This window comes from Anabas testudineus, chromosome 10 (assembly GCF_900324465.2).
Source record: "Anabas testudineus chromosome 10, fAnaTes1.2, whole genome shotgun sequence".
NCBI lineage: Eukaryota > Metazoa > Chordata > Actinopteri > Anabantiformes > Anabantidae > Anabas > Anabas testudineus.
The window spans coordinates 12525464-12543672 of NC_046619.1; the positions used below are offsets into that span (position 1 = coordinate 12525464).

Consider the following 18209-nt stretch of genomic DNA (forward strand, 5'->3'; position numbering starts at 1 on the left):
TGTAATTTTTATCAGAGTGCATTTAGACTCAAGTATAGAATCAGATTTCTTTTTTGTATACTCGGATGGAACATTATGTTTAATGGAGACATATTGGACACTTGAATCTGTTTCAGTGCTTACACTTTTTTTTCACAGCAGCTTCCAAGAAAATACAAATGCATCTCAAACAAGTTCGGTCCTTATTTGCTTCTAATATGATCTGCAGAGGTAAAAGTAGAAAGTCCTCGGTGTTTTGAATTCTATAGCATGTAGTAATAATGGTAGAAATGTAATTGGTAAAATGTTGCTTCACTTTGTAAAAGAATTTGAAAAGGTTTACAAAAAAAATAATAATAATAAAAACACAACCACTAAAACAGATTGATCTCAGATGAAAGCCACACAAAGGACCCACCTGATGTAAATCTCTGTGCAGCCTCAGGCTGAAGTGAACAGATGGAAACCTTTTCACTAACGCTGTTTCTAATGGCGCCTGTTAAAGAACTCCTCTCTCAAATTAACATGCAGTGCAGTATAAAAACTTTATTTTTTTATTCAACAGCTCTAGATGTGTCGTGTGATGTGCTGTAAGTAACATTAGCAGGTTTGTGAATTGATTGCCACTGAGTCACTCACTGACACTAAAATATGAATGAAGCCACTCTGCTGCCAGCTGCTTCGGATAAAAGCATCCTGGAAACGTCAGAAACTCACTAAAGGGATTTCAGAAATGTGTCTCGAGCAAAGTATGGCGTATTGATTGATGCCCTTGGACAATTGTACGCGTGTGTCTGTGTCATTGCTGTGTTTTTAAGACAGAAGAGTCATGGGAGATTTGTGAGGGAGGAACAGAAGAGACACTTTGACACGTGTGTGTAGAGGGAGGGGAGGTCCAGCTTGTGCCATAAACCAATGGAACAAGGACAGTGAGTGAGAGGACAGACAGTGAGGATTAACCATCAAATGTACAATGAAGAGCATGAACACAGGCCACACCAACGAGTGACAGACAGGGTCAGTGTGAAGACGGATTCACCTCAGTGAGATTTCTAACATTCAAACAAGTTCCTACCACTCTTCTCAGGAGGCATCTGTTGAGGCTGGACAGGAGTTGCACTTTTCCCTCAGACGCAGGAAGACCCCAAGTCTTCAATCTCTGACCGGACTCGGACTGACAAGCGACCATGGGCGGCCTGGTGTATGGCTACATCACTAACTTCTTCACCTACGAGACCACCAAGTCCGTGGTGGTCAAGAGCTGGTCCGTGGGCATCATCAACAGGATCGTGCAGCTGCTCATCATTGCATATTTCGTGGGGTTAGTAAAGCGTGTGAGCGGCTTATCATCAGCGCATTCTGGGTGCAGTTCTTTTTCAAACCAAAGCTCTGAAATTTGTCTCGTTAAAGGACGTGTTTCATTAAAAAAGTGCTTTCTCACTCGCTCTCAGTGGAGCCATGCAGATCATGATGATGTGAGTTGATGAGGTACGGTGGAGAGGGTGGTAGTGTCACATGTTTGAAAACGTATAGTTGGCCCATATTATTCTTGTCATATTCAGTTATTACACCAAGAACCAAAATAATTAAAATAACATTTTACCTTCACATATAATTGTCTACAGTAATGTTAGTTGATATTATTTTATATTTCCAAACTGATGCATGAATATGTTGCATGAATTTATACATGTGTTTGAAGAGGATGAAAGAGAATTTACAAGTCCCTACATAGGAAATGCAGTCACAATTTGGTAAACAGATTAAAAAAGAAATGTTATGCAGCAAACAGAATATTTTTTTTTTTTTATCCAGATGATTTAAAGACATTTTACAAAAATCTTCAAATCTGCCTTCAGAGTTTTTCACAGATCATATATGCTATAGCTCTGTCGTCTGCCTGTCACTGTCATGCTACTCTCTGGCCAGCACAAATTTGGAAAACAATTTAATAAAAGCAAAATGTTAAGGGCAAATTTGACAGAAGACCATCTTTATGACCAGAGACTCTTCAGTCCGCTATCCTTTAATCGAACTCTTGACCTGCAGTTAAACGCCTTGTGTTGTGTCTCTGTCCCTGCAGTTGGGTCTTCATCCACGAGAAAGCTTATCAGGTGACTGACACCGGCATCGAGTCCGCTGTCATGACAAAAGTGAAAGGCTTTGGTTACCATCACAACCGTGTGATGGATGTAGCTGACTACGTCTTCCCCCCACAGGTGTGTGATCGACTTTCTCGCCCCATGAGACACATAACAGTAACAGATCTCTAAGGTTAAATGAAATGTGTGCTGGTCAGTTTTTCCAATGTGAAGCATTATGTGATCGTACTGAATCACTGAATAAATGTTCTGCTGTGTTTCAGGGTGCAGGTGTTTTCTGCATTATGACCAAACTCATCGTCACAGAAAATCAGTTCCAAGGAAAATGTGCAGAGGTGAGAACGCATTTAAAATCCACGTGTTTGCCTTTTTTCATTGGTCACTAATCAGTTTAAAATTATTTTAATGTTTACAAATTATGATTGAACCACTTGTGCTGGCTCAGAGCTACAGGAATATCATTGAATATTTCCTTTTCTCTGAGCCGGCATGCAAATCAACCTCAAGCCATCTCTCAGATGTTTTTATTTAATTCCAATGTATTTAACCGCATTGCATTCACATTTCTGTGTTTCTCTTCTGTGAAGATGTTGCCTTGTGATTCAGATCAAGACTGCGCCAAGCGTATTGGCAGCGTCCTTTCCAATGGTAAGTCAAATTATTGAAATTGTCAAATACGATTTCAGTTCTCAGAAAGGGAAGACGCAACAACGGGCATTAAATCCAGAAAATGGACCAGTGACCTGAGAGGTGATGCAACAATCCCTCAGTTGGTGTTCATCCACCCATTGTTCATCTTTTACTGCTCATCCTGTTCCAGCTAACACTGGTCATGTGGCTCATTTCCCTCCTGGACAGCACCTGTCTACTTCACCCCACATCACTCTTCATGCTCATCTTCACACCTACAGAGAGTTCCGAGTCTCCACTTAACCTGACCTGCATGTCATTGAATTGTTGGAAATATGAAGTTCTATTTTATTTTATTTCTGATTATTTGTAATCAGTACTTTGTGCATCTTTCTACATTCTCCACATTTCACCTCGCTTTCTTTCTCTCTCTCTCTCTCACAACAGGTGTAATAACAGGTGTTTGTCTTAAATCCTCCAATGAAACTAAGGGTCAGTGTGAGATTGAAGGATGGTGTCCAGCCGAGAACGACAAAGTCAAAGTGTAAGAATTACTCACAAATGTACACAGACGTGTCAAATCAGCACCAGACATTTCTCTCAATAAAACGCTTGATCGTCATCCTCACTCCTCCTTGTCTGTCAACATCCTCCTCAGCGAACCAATGCTGGACGTGAAAAACTTCACCATCTTCATCAAAAACAGCATTCGCTTTCCGCTCTTCAACGTCACCAGGTGGGTCACACGTGCAACGCACACAAATTAACAAGTTAATGCGTAAAATGTAGTTTTTAGTATTAAAATCATTCTCTGTCAGAGGGAACATTCCCCCGACAATGACGTCTCATGAGATCAAGAACTGTGTCTACCATCCGAAGACGAACCCTTTCTGTCCTATATTTCATCTTGGGGACGTGCTGAGCTACACGGGGCAGGATGTGACTGACTTGGCAGACAAGGTCTCATCTGCTTCTTCATCTTTAAGCCTAAAATAGTGTGACTGCACAGGAAGCTCACAGTGTGCCTCTCTTTTTGTTAAACTGTTCTCTCAGGGTGGAGAGATAGGAATAAACATTGAGTGGAAGTGTAACCTGGACCTGAACATTGAGTACTGTATACCCAAGTACTCTTTCACACGACTGGACGCACCGTTCGCCAAGAACAGCATCTCCAAAGGCTACAACTTCAGGTACCAAACAACAGCTGTTCTCACCTGTTGTCTGCTCAGTTATTTTCCTCCTTTTCATTCCTATTTTTCTTTTTTGAGTGCAGGTTTGCCAAATATTTCAAGACAGAGAACGGCACAGAATTTCGGACGCTTCATAAAGTGCACGCCATCCGCTTTGATGTGATGGTCACCGGCAAAGTGAGTTGTAGAAAGATGTGGGAATTTAATAAAATGTATGGTTGAAGTCCCGATGTGGCCACTGTTGTGTCTCTTCCTCATCTCTTCCAGGCAGGAAAGTTTGACACAATCCCAACACTGATCAACTTGGTAGCGGCCTTCACCTCGGTTGGACTGGTAAAAGTTTCTTATAAGGCAGAAATTGATTTAATAAAAGCTCTTTTCTTGTTGCTCTCAGCTTTCATTGCTTCTCTTTCTGTGTCTGCAGGGTTCGGTCCTCTGTGACGTCATCTTACTGAACTTCATGAAAGGAGCAGAGCAGTACAAGGCCAAGAAATTTGAAGAGGTAAATGTATTTTCTGTGATAGCACTGCACGTATTTGACCACTCGTACGTTTGGACACTTACAGCTTAATGAGGCCGTGTGAACTGTTCATCACGTATTTTCTCCACCCAGGTGTCAGAGGCACAGATAGAAGCATCCCTCACTCAGAGTCCCGGCAGTCTGCTGTCACTCAAAACAGCCATGAAGAGCTCAGGTGACTCTGGAGCCATTTCCTTGTCTGCCTCTGATCAGGCTCTCTGATTGGCAACAACAGCAACGTGAAGAAATGGACGTTCCTCTTTTTCTTTCACTCACTACTGTATATTACAAGAGACTCGTTATGCTTTTTGCCTTTGAAGAAGCCATTAAAGACAGACACTGCTGCCATTAAACTTGAACTGTTTTTCTATTGTAAGATGTTTTACAGCGTATAAACTAAAATACATTCTCCCTTTCTCTTTGTTATTTAAGATATTAAAGCGGAATAAATCTGCTTTTCATTTCCACTTTAAGCTAAATAAGCCCCAATTTGTAAAACAAGTTCAATATGAAATACAGGGTTGACAATAAACTATTTGAATAACATGTTGGAGTATTTGCCTTCTGTCATCATGTCCACACACTCACACACTGTCCCTCTTTGTCTCCTGCACCACAAAAAGCACTAAAGTCGCTTAATGATGTAAAAACCTAGCTAATAATAACGTCTTTGTTATGGAGGCGGGGGATAAATGTGTTTGCGGCTTGAGGTTTGCAAATGGGCCATTATTAGTCCACTTCTGGGCAATGACGCGCAGTGGGAGATGTTACTGTACAGATTACTGGATCGATGCAGTCCCACTTTTTTTTGTTTGGATGATTCAAAATGACATTAGGATTCTGTTTTCCTCTCATTATTTCTTTAGTTTACTCCAAAAGGTTAATGTTGGACATTTATGTAGTTCTCTGTCTCAGACACCAGCACATCCTGTACATTAACATGGCCGTTTCTCTCTCTTTGACCCCCCCCCCCACCCCCTTCACTATAGGCTGCAAGCAGGGCACTAATAGATCAGCTAAAGAGCCTCTTAATGGCTTTGACAATGATTGACAAGAGAAGATAGCTGAAAAAGGATGTAATAATTTAATGGTACAAATCAATGTAAGTGCACGTAATGGAAATGACAAAATACACAGAATTACAGAAGTACAAAGTAGTCCGTCTTATGTCATCAGCTCATCTGTCGGGAGAATGAACAAATAGTTTCTCCAAGTGACTCCTACAAAAGCATTTGAACCTCACGTCGTAAATATGAAGCTATTGTTCTAATAGCAGCTGCTAGTTAAGCTTAGCATAAAACAGCCAACCTGGTATATTTACCATCTGTTAATATTCATTTGACTCGTGCAGGGATTGAAACCAAGGGATTTTTAGTGCCTTGGAAATGTTCTTGTATCCATCCCCTATATTACCCTAACTTGGGCTTTTGAACAACTTTTTTACTGAATCTTTGTTTTATGTTTAAATTTCTGTTCCATTTCTTTTTTTTTTCTTTTTTTTTTTTTTACTATATGTTTAAACAATAAAAGGTGAAAACGTCCAAGGGAGGAGTGAATATGATTTATGGCCACCATATGTGTCTGTGTCCAACAGTCTAGATAGAAATGAACACAAAGGGCAGTGTGTGTGTGTGTGTGTGTGTGTGTGTGTGTGTGTGTGTGTGTGTGTGTGTGTGTGTTCTCATTGCATGAGATTAATGTTTTTGTACATGGTTTCTGCTATATACATTAAATAGTGAATAATAAATGCTATTTTCAAATCTGGATTTATGCACTAAACCATTTTTTTGTGCTTACACAGAGTTTGCTTCTGGTTTTCAGATTAAACCTAATTAGGCGATTTCCCAAAATATAAAACTATTCATATATTTGAATTTTATAATACAAAATATGTAATAATCCCAAAGCGCAGTGTTGCACCACTTATTGGTCCAGTCAGTTACAACTTAACAGAGGATGACAGTATAATATAAAACTACATGGTATATTTTATACAGTAAAAAACAGTTGGAGAGAAATCAGAAAAAACCCACAGCGTGCAGCCTCGGCTTCACCACTAACTCGTATCTCTTTCCTCCTCTGGGGTTAATTTCCAGGATGGCTGAACAGGGAGCCATTACCAAAAGACAGTGGATGTACTGCAGAGAATGAGTCAGTGACACTGACATCAGACCAAATAATAGTCTGCAGCTGTCCAGTGTAAGATTGAAGTAGGAGGAGAAGGAAAACACAACGTCTTTCATAAAAAAAAAAAAAAAAAAAAACTGTTTAATAGAAAATGTAAAAGTTAGTAAATAATATTTATTCCTGTAACCAAACTGACTAAATGCTTATGTAGCTGAGCCAAAAGTTCTAGTATATATTCCAGTCTGCACAGACAGGAGAGCATGGATTTAAAAAACAGGTAAGAAATGTACACAAAACAAAAAGAGTTCTTCAGATAATCCTTCAAATTTGCAGTTTTTATCTCTCTCAGCTGTTGACAAACGTTGCTGTGCAATCTCAATAGATGCTTGTAGCTCCTAGCGCAGTTATAAGGTTTATGGGTGTTGGTTTGCAGAGGCACGAGGACCAATATCACACAGCAGTCTTTTAATTGTCCAGAGAAAAATCCACTCGGCAAACTTTCTGCGTGCACAACCAAACTCATCTTCACCTGGCATTTAGTTGTTGAATGTCTTCAAGTGAAAGATAATCACCTTCAAACCAGATGAAACTGCAGTTGAGACAAACTTTATCAACCTCATTTGATTTTGTGTGCCATTTATTTCAAGGTAGACAAGTCTGTGAAACTAAATGCTCATTTTTTCCTCCCATGATTCTTCCTCTTCAGAGCCAGTATCCAGGCAGGGAGGACATGCCGGCGTGCTGGTGCCACCTCCTCGACCGGTGTCTGCTCCACCACGCACTCCTGCTCTGTCACAGAGTCCTCCTCTGCTCCTGAGTCCTCCTCTGACTCCATAGCATCAAAATCCAGTTCCAGGGGCTCTATGGCGACGACCTGCTCTGCAAAACGAACACGGCGGTTCTCCTCAACTCGTCTCTGCATGACAGAGAAAAGACAATGGACAAAGAAAGACTTAATAAAGGACTATTGGTTTATCTGGACATTCCCCATTGATTGATTACATTTATGAGCAAGGTATCCTAGACTCCTAAATGAGTGGACTACAAAACACTCTGAGGCACTTCCCAGTAACATGTTAAAAATCATTAGTGGTTTTCAAGAGCAGACAATATAATGCAATGTTTTTGTGCAGACTAAGCTGTCAGACTGACACAAACATTTTCCTAAATTAGCAACCATTGTGTATTAATAAAAGCCTAATGATCTTCTTTTAAGACACAATGTGCACGTTTCACTTCTTTACATGATATTTACTTCCACAAGGAGGCGCTGTCATTCCCAATATCTCACCCTTTTAGTCATTGTTCCCATTGAGGACTCTGAATCCTGGGATATGGAGTGTTTAAGGACGCTCCGGGGTGCAGGAGCAAAGGGATTAAGAGAGGATGGAGAGGCAGGGGTAGGAGAGTTTAGGGTGTATAAAGGCATGATGTTATCATTTTGTGGCCCTCCTGTTTTATCCTTCTCATGGCTGCTGGTTGTGCTTGGTGAAGATATAGGCACCTCTACAAAATCAGAGACAAAAGAAAGAAATGAGTTTCCCTTTCCTAACAAATATAATGTCAACCATGTTTATGTATCCGCTACAATAAACAATATATGGCCTGTTGCAACTCAAATGCCTGAAATATCTGATTCCATTCTGACCTCTGTCTGACATTTTCTCAGTTTGAAGCCTCTCCGCTCCCCTCTCATCTGACTGATGGTGCCTCTTTCTGTTGGGGTGGGCTCGGCTCTTGTCCAGAATTTCTGCATGCTGCAACTAAAAAGAAAATAGGGTGATCAAAAAAAAGTTAATAATAAAAACAAGGGAGAGGTAAACAGTTTTATGGTTTTCTGTATTTAAATAATGACAAAAAATATGTATTAGAGGAGGGTTTTTTATATCAAATAGTTAACGAGTATATGGTGATTGCATTATAAGTGGTATCTAACCTGTACAAAGGACGGGGGCCTACGTTGAACTCCTAGACCTCTCTCTGCAGGCTGCAGAGGACCATCGTCCATTGGCTCGGATCGATAAGCTTGTCTGTGAACAGACTCTTGTTGTTTCCCTTCTGAAACCTCCATTCTCACAGGTAGGGAGGCTTCAGGTGATAACTGCGTCATGCCAAAGTTTGAACCTGATGGTGTCTTAGTACTCCAGAGGCTCCACTGGTTGTTCCCATCTCTTTGCTGGTTTGAAAGGAGAGGATTTGATGGGGTTTGGAATTGGCTCAGTGGTTCTTCTGATGGCCTCTGATCGACTGAGGTGGCGGATAGGTTAGGGTTTAGGAACCTAGCCCACTCTTGACCCATGACAATCTCCTCCAGCAGACTAAATGACCCCAGGCCAAACTCAAAGTCGCTATAAGATCTACAATAAGAGAAGAAAATAAATAAACTATATGTATAAAAAGTGAATTGATCATACTAACAGTTACTGTCTGTGTGATCAAAACCTGATGTTATTCCTCTCTATTATAAAGCTCTATTGTTTTCCAAAGCACTCTACACAGGGCAGCACATTCCTACATCATGATCAACATGGGCACTGATATTTGCTTTGATTCACTCCCAGATACATTCTGATGCCACTGAGCCTTTTCTTGTTATTTTGCTATAGTATTCTTTTACATAGCTCAAGTAATCCTGGGATTGTCTTCGTTAGGGTCTGTTTTTAAAAGTTTCAGTGGTCGATTTGCATTTTTGTCACCACCATGTTCCTATCGTTAGGATATGAGCCGCTCTATTCTAGTTTTTTTCCTAACTCCAAGCACAGCATGCACTAATCAGGTGTTGTAGGAGGTGTGACCTGCGCACTCATACCTTTGAAATGCTTCTTATAAAATTTATTTATTTTGTTGACTTGTTTTGCTGTCAGTAGGAACAAATCTTTTAATCAGACTTTGACCTGAGAACCTCAGAGTAGGAAAAGTCAGGAGAGTATAAAGAGATGCTTCACTGGTTTAAGTATTTCATTGGGATTTGTTGACTGTAATTAAAAATAGAATAATGTCAGTCTTATTGTTTACCTACTAAGAAAATAATTATCCTTTACGGTTTATTCTGTCAGTCTCAGAGTACATGGTTTATACTTTTATTCCACAGTAGAGTAGAGTATCAGAGTCAGATATTTTACTGTTGACTCTACTACATTTTTTGACATCTATAGTTATAGTTTCTAGTTAGTTTGCAGACTTCTATTATCCATTAAAGTGTGGCGAACAGCATGCACCGTTACTGTAAATTAGACTACAGTTTATTAAACATGCATAATGTGTGCTTTTGTCTTTTTTGCTTATAGCTGTTATGAACTTTTTGAAATATTTTTTGTCTTTTTATAACACAATACTTTTACATTGCCCCATTCCATTGTATTGATTCTACTTTCACTTTAGTAAAGTGTGAGAATATGTCTTTCACCCATATGTGTTGCAAAAATATCATGAGACACAATATAAAAGTGAATGAAGATGTTTGATGACTGATGCTGTCAGTTACTGAGGTGTGTTTGGCACGTCAGAGGGAACAATTAAAAGCCCAAACTAATAACTCTCTCCATAGACATGTCACATATCTTACTAGCGTCAAGCCTGAATTCTTGTGTCACACAAACTTCAGTACTGGTTTGGGTGATTTTACATTTTGAGGACAGTGTGATGGTTGATTACCTGTTACGTCCCTCATGACTGCTGTCCTCCGTGTGTGCAGGAGGGATTTTTCCAGGATCACTGCTACCTAGTGAAGGAAGGGTCCTTTCGTCCTCGTTATGTGATGTGTTGATGATATTTTCACCTGTTGGTAGCTGGTGTTGAGGCGAAACCTGTGATGTAAATATGTTGCAATTTCACTTTTTATTTTATTTTTATTAAAATTATGAAATTAGAAAAGTATAATATAATATTTACCTCCTTTGCTTGCTCACTTTTCTGGTCGACCCCTTGTTCATCTTTTTCCTTTTTGCCAGGCTTCCCCTGCTTGTCCCTCCATCTTTCCTTAAGCTTCTGCGTCCATCTCCTCGTTTTATTCTCAGACGATCGCTGTTTTCGTCTAGAGCTGCTGTTGTTTGGGCTACTTGTGACAAACTGTGCATCTTTACTTTGCATTGAATCTCCATTTCCCATTTTATTCTCTCCACTTCCCACTTGTAGACTTGCATCTGTGGGTTTCAAAGACCACATATGGTCTTGATTCTGCCCTGTGCTTGTGACAGCATCCTGACTAACAGGACTGCTACAACTCACTCTTTCCCCATCAGTCCTCTCAGAGGAAGTGATATCTGAATCCTTAAGTGATTTAGCAGGAAACAGCTGCCCTCTTCCTGTTGGAGTGATTTCAGGCAATGCGACATGTCCAAACACCCTTTTCTCACCGGTGTCATCATCAACGTTGTCTTTCTGAAAGGGGAAGGAAATCCCCCTGTCCACTTCACACTGGCTTGGTGGCTGTATTTCCCTACCTACGGGCACAGAATTACTGTCCACAGCAAACTGAAAGCCATTTACTGGGCTGGTGTTGACTTTCTGGAAGTTGGGTGCTGCACTTTCTTCATCTTGCCCCCATGTAGAAGCAACTGTTACAGGTGCAGGTGTGTGAAGGAATTCCTGACCCTCTCTTCCTGGCTGCAGCTTCAGTCGCTGCAGCATGGACTGCAGCAAGGCCTGACTGTCTTTTGGATTATGTGACTGTGACATTTAGAAATAAATCTGATGCGTATCAAGTCCAGAAGTCACATGTCAACAGGTGTATGTAAACACTGTAGTACAGTCCACCAAACAGCGATGGATTCCACGCAGTCTTGTGTCATGTTTTCTTTAAAAAAGCTTGGAGACCGTAACAAATGATAATATTGTAGAAGAAAATTACCTCAACCCTTTGTCCAACTTTTGCTCCTGTTATGGTTGTTTTCCTCTTTTTTCAGGTTCCAGTCTTTTTCCATTATCTTCATCGCAGTTTCTTGCTGCAAATATCAAGACATGTAAGGTTCAACTTACTCTGTTAGGACAGAAAATCTTCTTTTTCTCAGTGTAAGTTGCTTCTTTTTAATAAATGTCTTGTTGTCATACTCCTTCCAGTCCTCCAAAATCCTAAGAAGAAAAAACCCAGATACACAAAATCAAAAATATTTCTGACTTGTGTCCCCTCTGCTCCTGTCAAACTCTCTCTCTCTTTCATCAAACGTCAGTGGTTTCATTACAAGAATATTGTTTTAGTGACACCTCTTCTCCAATAGCCAATCATGTCACCAGGAGAGACAATACAGGGCAGCGTTCCTCAGAAGTTACACACTGAAGCGGACAAACAAGACAAACCAGTGAGGTGAGATAACTGCACACTGACTGACAGTGACTCTCCCTATCTCTGTACATCTCTGCACATCTCTGTGTTAGCCCTCCCTTCCTTCCTATTTCTCCCCATGACTTGCTCGCTGACACATGTGCACACACACCCTCGTTCTTCCCACTGTGACCCTTTACTGCTAATTACAGGGAATGTTTTAAGCGCAGCTGCTATTTACAGTATGTGTCCTCAGAATGAAAGAAATAAAAAATGCCTGGAATGACCTTTGCAGTACCTCCTTGTTTATAACTCTGTGAACTCCATTTCATTTTGGTTTGTCGAAATAAACATCAAACAAGTTCATGTTCAATCAGTCAAGGTAACACATTGTACAGGCGTCTAACAAAATATTTGAAGTGTACTAACATGCAATACAGTACTTCAGTAAATGTTCTTGGTTACTTTTTACCACAAGCAGAGGATAATCAACTAAAATCAAATTAGAAATACATAAATAAATAAAGTTGTCATCATATCAGGTTTATATTCTGGCATTGTAAATACCCAATCAGGTCTTCAAATGAATAAATATTCAGTTTTAAAATAAGTTAAATTATGCATTCTTTAATTATTTATTGCTCATTTATTATGTTACATTCAGGAGCCCATTGCGCTTGCGTATAATGAACCACGCCCCTTGGTTTCATAGCCGTCTGATTGGTCCACAGAGCGGAAGTGCGTAATGGCGGAGTAAACAAGGCTGAAAAGGCGCTACTTAGTGGAGCAGCTATCGAAAATAAAATTAATAAAACAAAGCGGTAGTTAAATGAAGTGTGTTTTCGGCACTATGACGATTTCTGCGTGATCTACACACTATTAAAAAACCCTCTTGTTTACGACTTGGTGTTTAGCCGCTAATTTAAAGTAATGTTTAGCCGCAGTTTGCTAACTTAACGTTGAAGTATCTGACCTGGTGTCAACTTAGCAGAAATGGACTGCGTCGTAACGGGAGGAAACGTAAAAGGTAAAGCAACAACAATTCGTACCTTTTACACCATAACTATAGCTAGAACACGACTGTATGGCATTCATTAACTCTAATTAAGATACGTGTGTGTGTATGTACCGTCCAGTTCTGGCCAAAGCCATCCACTCTCTGTCCAGGATCGGTGATGAGCTGTATGTAGAGCCTCAGGAGGATGGGGTGAGCTGCTCTGACACTGTTAACCAGCACTTCCTCCTTCAATGCATATATCTTGTTGCTTCCTGTTGGTGCACACTTTGTGTCAATGAGTAATGCTGATATGGTTTATTCTCTCTCTAGTTGGCCTTGCGGTCTGTGAACTCCTCTCGGTCGGCATATGCCTGCTTCCTGTTCGCACCACTCTTCTTCAGCAGGTGCACACTGTTTGCATGTGTATAAATGGGACTGAGATGTGTGTTAGTGAGAGGAAAAGAGAGCGATTCACTGGCTGGCATCACATTTTTATGTACAGTATCCATCAGCGTTAAGCCAATTTGTCCTCCGCAGGTACCACATCCCTAGTGGACACGCCTTCCATTGCAAGATGGCAATAAAGGTGCGCTGAAATGGATGGATGAAATGGATCTCATGTTCTAATCTGTGTCAGTGGTTTCCAGCCTTCTTTTTGCGTCACACATCCACTGGCCCTGTCAGATGAGCTACTGCTTAACCTATTTTATTGCAACCATAGTGATTCATGTGTCAGAACATAGGGTGCATCACAGCTTGCAGGGCTATGTAGCTGTAAATAGGTCAGACTGCCCATGCTGACCAATGTCCACCATAACATTAAAACCATCAGGTGGATTTGATGTTGTGGCTGTCGCTGTATGTACTACAATCTATTTACATAAAGCAGCAACTAGTTAATCCATTGACATCAGTGTTTTTTACTCATGTTCAGACATTATTTTTACTGTTGTGTTGCTACCATGGCACTGCACTGTGGTAATCTTTGTGCACACTTTGCAAACCTCTGAACTTCCTTGCTTGAACAGTTTTACATGGCAGTCATTTTACAGAATAGAGCTGCTGTATTCCTGTGTTTAGATATACTGTACAAGTGGAAACAAAAGTTTTAGTCATTAAAGAAAGGTGTGCGAGTGTCTAAAATGCCCCTTGATCCGACAAAAAAGTTGTTTTCATTGCAGCAAAAGTGAAAAGTATTGGCCTAATTATGTTAATACCAGAATTTTAAGGTGCCAGTTAACACAGTTATGGTCTCCTTCCTTCCTTTTATTTAGTTTTTGACCTTCTTATTTTCTTCCATGTGTGACTCAGAGTGTACAGGCTGTGTTTAGGTCTCTGGCATCTCTGGAGAAGACAGTGGAAAAGTGTCACATCAAGTTGGATGAGCAAAAGAACCGCCTCACCTTCACTCTGCACTGCAAACACGGTATCAGTGCTTCACATCCTCCACTGATGGTTTACGGAGCTTTACATTGATGACTTCAGAAAGATTCAAGCTAATTTTCACTAACATTTTACTCATCGTAGAACATCATTAACATTTTCCATTGTATTCTAAATGTAAGTGTTTGTGTGTTGGTATTTAATTTGCAGGCCTCCTGAAGACACATAACCTGTCTTTCCAGGACAGTGAAAGCTTACAGGCAGTGTTTGATAAGGACAGCTGTGCCAACATATTCATAGCCCAGCCCAGGTCTGTGAAATCTTTCTACATTCTTCATTTTAAAAATAGCAAAGTGTTGGCAGTTTGTCTTTCGCCAACACAAGCTCTCTGTAGCATCTGTTTACATATGGAGTGCAATGTCTCCTGTGCTTTTCTTCTTTCTGTCCTCCTGCCTCTCTGTTTTTCCTCCTTCCCAGGCTTCTGGTAGACACAGTCATGCACTTTCCTCCCTCTCTGGAAGAAGTGACTGTATCAGTGAGTGACGAACGTATGTGGGTCAGAAATCACATAGATGAAGAAGGAGGTGACTTATTTTTTGACTCAGCATTTACACACTTGCTAATTGGATTTTGTAAAGTTGTAAAGTGTGTTTTACAAAGTCACAGCACCCTATTTATAACCATCTTATATGAGAATTAATATTTTTAATATATATTTTTTTAGTCTAATGGTAATACAGCAGTAAGCCACAAGTAAGTTTACAGATCCCACAGCCCTAATGAGTCATTCATTGTAAATAGGTCACATTATAGCTTATGTTGCTTTGAGAGTCTATGAGATTAAAAGAGTTATAAGTTTTGAAACTTAAAGTCTACTTGTATCCTCATTTCACTGTTACTTTTGTTTTGGTTTCCCTTATAGAGCAGTCCAAGGCCATGCTGACAGAGCTGTGTCTGGCTTCAGATGAATTTGACCATTTCGCCGTTCAATCTCACAACAGTGTCACCTTTTGTCTGAAGGAGTTACGGGTAAGATGAGGATGGAGGGAGGGAGGGATGACAGAGTGAAACAACAGGAGGATACTTCAGGAGAGAGTTGTGGAAAAGTGGTCAGAGGAGGAGATAAGTCATTTGGTGCAGCTAAAATATGTAATGGTATCCTGAATTCTTGCCTTTATTTGCTCATCAGTGATGTTTGCTCATTGTCATCTCTCCTCCAGGGTTTGTTAGTGTTTGCAGAGTCCACTGGTCTCCCTATTTCTATGTACTTTGATGAGCCTGGCAGGTAAGCATACCCAAACTAAGATGATGATGTTAGTCAACCATTTTGTGGTTCCAGAATGTACTAACATTTATATTATATATATATGTGTGTGTGTGTGTGTGTGTGTGTGTGTGTGTGTGTGTGTGTGTGTGTGTGTGTGTGTGTGTGTGTGTGTGTGTGTGTGTGTGTGTGTGTGTGCGTGCTTGCGTGTGTGTGTCAGCCCTGTGGTGCTTTCTGTAACAGACAGTGTCCTGGACGGGAGCTTTGTTCTGGCCACCCTTTCTGATGATCCCAGCCTTCATAAAAACAACAGTACAAGGTAACAATGACAGAAGAATGTGAAAATAAAACAGTTTCATTCATCCCAACGGGTTCTTCAGCTCTACTAGCAGGGAGGAAATCCTCAGCATTTACTCTGCAGAGATGCCTCGCCACCTGGTGGACAAGAGTATATTCAAGGACAAAAATCCATCTAGCAGGCCTCTCTGGCTTCCTCTCATTGTTGAGTAGACTGATCAAAAGCTGCAGGTGATCTAGCTAGCATGTGGCCTGTGGCATAGTCAAATTAAACTTTGATTGTGAAGTCTTCTCAAATCAACAGTGACAGCAGTCCTCAAAGCTGTAACTTAAGAAGATAAATTCATTTCAATGCCATACTATATTGATCCCCTTGGGGAAATTCAGTAATGATGAATGAGTGGAGAGGAGATTTATATAAACTAGGTGGCTAACACATCATTTAATGCACTCCAGTGAGTTACCACCATCCACTATGACCTTAATAATAACCATATAGTTTTATATAGAAACTGTCACCTTCCTTCATGGCAGAGCTGCTGTATTGGATGGCATTAGATTGTTCAGATGAATTGATATAACATTGAAAAGGCAAACAGGAGCATGAAAATGACAGGGAAAATGTTACTGAATTAAGTTTATAAATGCTATGTAATCTGTAATCTGATCTGGGATCAGTCTAAAGTTTTGTATTCTGAATTGATTTACCTGCAAGTGATCTTTAGTGAAGATTAGTATGAAGAATTTAGTTTCTTCTCTCACTTCCTCATTCATGTCATATTTCTGCATTCCTCCGCCTCTCAGAGCCCGCACACCACCGCCGCCACCTCCCGATGACTTCATGAATGACGACATAGACTCGTACCTCATTGCCATGGATACAAGTATTGCACCAAATCCCTCAGCCACAGGTCCACCCACACCCCCATTAGCTAATTCCACATGTTCAAAGCAGCCTGTTGCAGCAAATCACAGGACAAGGTTACACAGTGAGGAGGAGGAGGAAGAGGAGGAAGATGAGGCCTCAGATTCCGACAGACCACCTAATAAGAAGGTATGGTTTAGTTTCCATAGTAGTAAAAGTGGCATGTTTTGTGGGTGGAATACTTTTTCCCTAGACACATTAAAGGTTAAATGATAATTACATTATTTTATCATTAGTATATGTTCTTTGTATTTTTCCTACACTGGGTTACTAAACGGCAGTGAAAAACAAATATTCACTTGCATGTTGTCTTGTTTGTTTGTTTTGTTTTGTTTTGTTTTTTGACAAATAATACATCAGGCACAATCCATTTCAATACATCAGTCACACCATAACAATTACAGCTACGTGATACTGCCTTGTTTTTCTGTACTATTTACCATATACAGTTTAAATTCAAATTATGTTTCTCCTCTAAGCAGATTTCTGCTCTTTAACAATCTTTTTAAAACTTCTTAACATTCTTACTCTGGTCTTGTAGCAATGCACAATAATTACTGAAGCCTGGTGAAGACTGGAGATTTTTATTTTTCATCCCCAGTTTACAAAGTACCTAACTAATCTCTGAGTGCGTCAAAGATAATTCCACTTCAAGAGGTCTCTGACAGGAATAAATGATTTGATGTGATGTGTAAGTCATCATTTTGTCAGCCGCCTCGTTCTTTCTCCACCATTGGTTTCCTGATTAGTTCCTATTGAATAACACCCATTGACTCAAGTGTAAATTTTTTGTGGTAATGATAAAATTAAACATATTTTATAACTAAGCAATCCCAGACGTTATAACAGTAAAATAAAGCAAACGCTGTATTAGATTTTACTGTAGCACACGTCCTGAACTGCTCAGACAAGGCTGAGTCATGACAGACATGAGTTATTTTCTATATTAGATTTGTCTGCCCTAAGCCTGAGGTGTGACATTACCGGATGTTACTTGCAGAAATGGTCAGATAAAGCACAGTCCTATAATATTTTCTCCTCCTGTATTGTTCTCTCACAGTTCTGCTCCCTGTTCTTTGGATCGGTGCTTCCCCCTACTTCTCAGATGAGCACTCAGCCAATGACGGGTCAGGAAGTGCTGGCCAGTGACAGTGAGGATGACACTTAAGCAGACGGAGTGACATAAAAAAGATGGACAGGCCTTGAAAGTGGGCATTAAACTATGCTGGACTACATTTACCCACATTCACCAAATTCACATGAACATTTTTCAAACTACACATGAAGCACTTCTTGTTTATTTCCATTTGGCGTGTTTAGCTTGTAATCAAGATGCAGTGGAAAAAGTCCCTCCAAATAAAACAAACTTATTTTTCAAAGAATGTAAACATAATGTCTTTTATTTACATGTCAAAAGGTTCAAGTATGACAAAGATTGAGGATACGGATTCCTGCTTCTCAAACGGATGCCCCAACAGGCACTTGTTGCTCTGCTGGAGACATACTGATGAGCCTAATTAAAAGCTTTAACCACA

General features: G+C 40.2%; 3 protein-coding genes across 4 annotated transcripts; 2 read left to right on the top strand and 1 right to left on the bottom strand.

Moving 5' to 3' along the window:
• Positions 1-1166: 1166 nt before the first annotated feature.
• p2rx3a (purinergic receptor P2X, ligand-gated ion channel, 3a) lies at positions 1167-4643 on the top strand. Its single transcript, XM_026358076.1, has 12 exons — positions 1167-1300; positions 2063-2198; positions 2345-2416; positions 2669-2729; positions 3159-3255; positions 3370-3447; positions 3530-3671; positions 3765-3901; positions 3985-4078; positions 4169-4234; positions 4326-4403; positions 4515-4643. The coding sequence occupies exons 1-12, from the start codon at positions 1167-1169 to the stop codon at positions 4641-4643; spliced, it is 1224 nt and encodes a 407-aa protein (XP_026213861.1).
• An 843-nt stretch (positions 4644-5486) lies between these two features.
• On the bottom strand, positions 5487-13026 carry zgc:113229 (uncharacterized protein LOC550612 homolog). Of its 2 annotated transcripts, none has more exons than XM_026357311.1 (7): positions 12938-13026; positions 10440-11491; positions 10203-10354; positions 8485-8905; positions 8197-8311; positions 7840-8054; positions 5487-7464 (listed from the first exon to the last, which is right to left on the bottom strand). In XM_026357311.1, the coding sequence occupies exons 2-7, from the start codon at positions 11223-11225 to the stop codon at positions 7222-7224; spliced, it is 1932 nt and encodes a 643-aa protein (XP_026213096.1). In that variant the 5' UTR covers positions 11226-11491; positions 12938-13026; the 3' UTR covers positions 5487-7221. The 2 variants fall into 2 exon arrangements, with proteins under 2 accessions (XP_026213096.1, XP_026213095.1); XM_026357310.1 differs by having other exon boundaries at positions 10440-11618.
• rad9a (RAD9 checkpoint clamp component A) lies at positions 12548-18056 on the top strand. The gene is made up of 12 exons (XM_026357312.1): positions 12548-12835; positions 12945-13015; positions 13136-13209; positions 13343-13391; positions 14117-14231; positions 14399-14498; positions 14666-14772; positions 15111-15217; positions 15409-15473; positions 15673-15771; positions 16554-16803; positions 17735-18056. Exons 1-12 carry the CDS (start codon positions 12802-12804, stop codon positions 17840-17842), a joined length of 1179 nt encoding a protein of 392 aa, XP_026213097.1. The 5' UTR covers positions 12548-12801; the 3' UTR covers positions 17843-18056.
• The last annotated feature ends 153 nt before the right edge of the window (positions 18057-18209 follow it).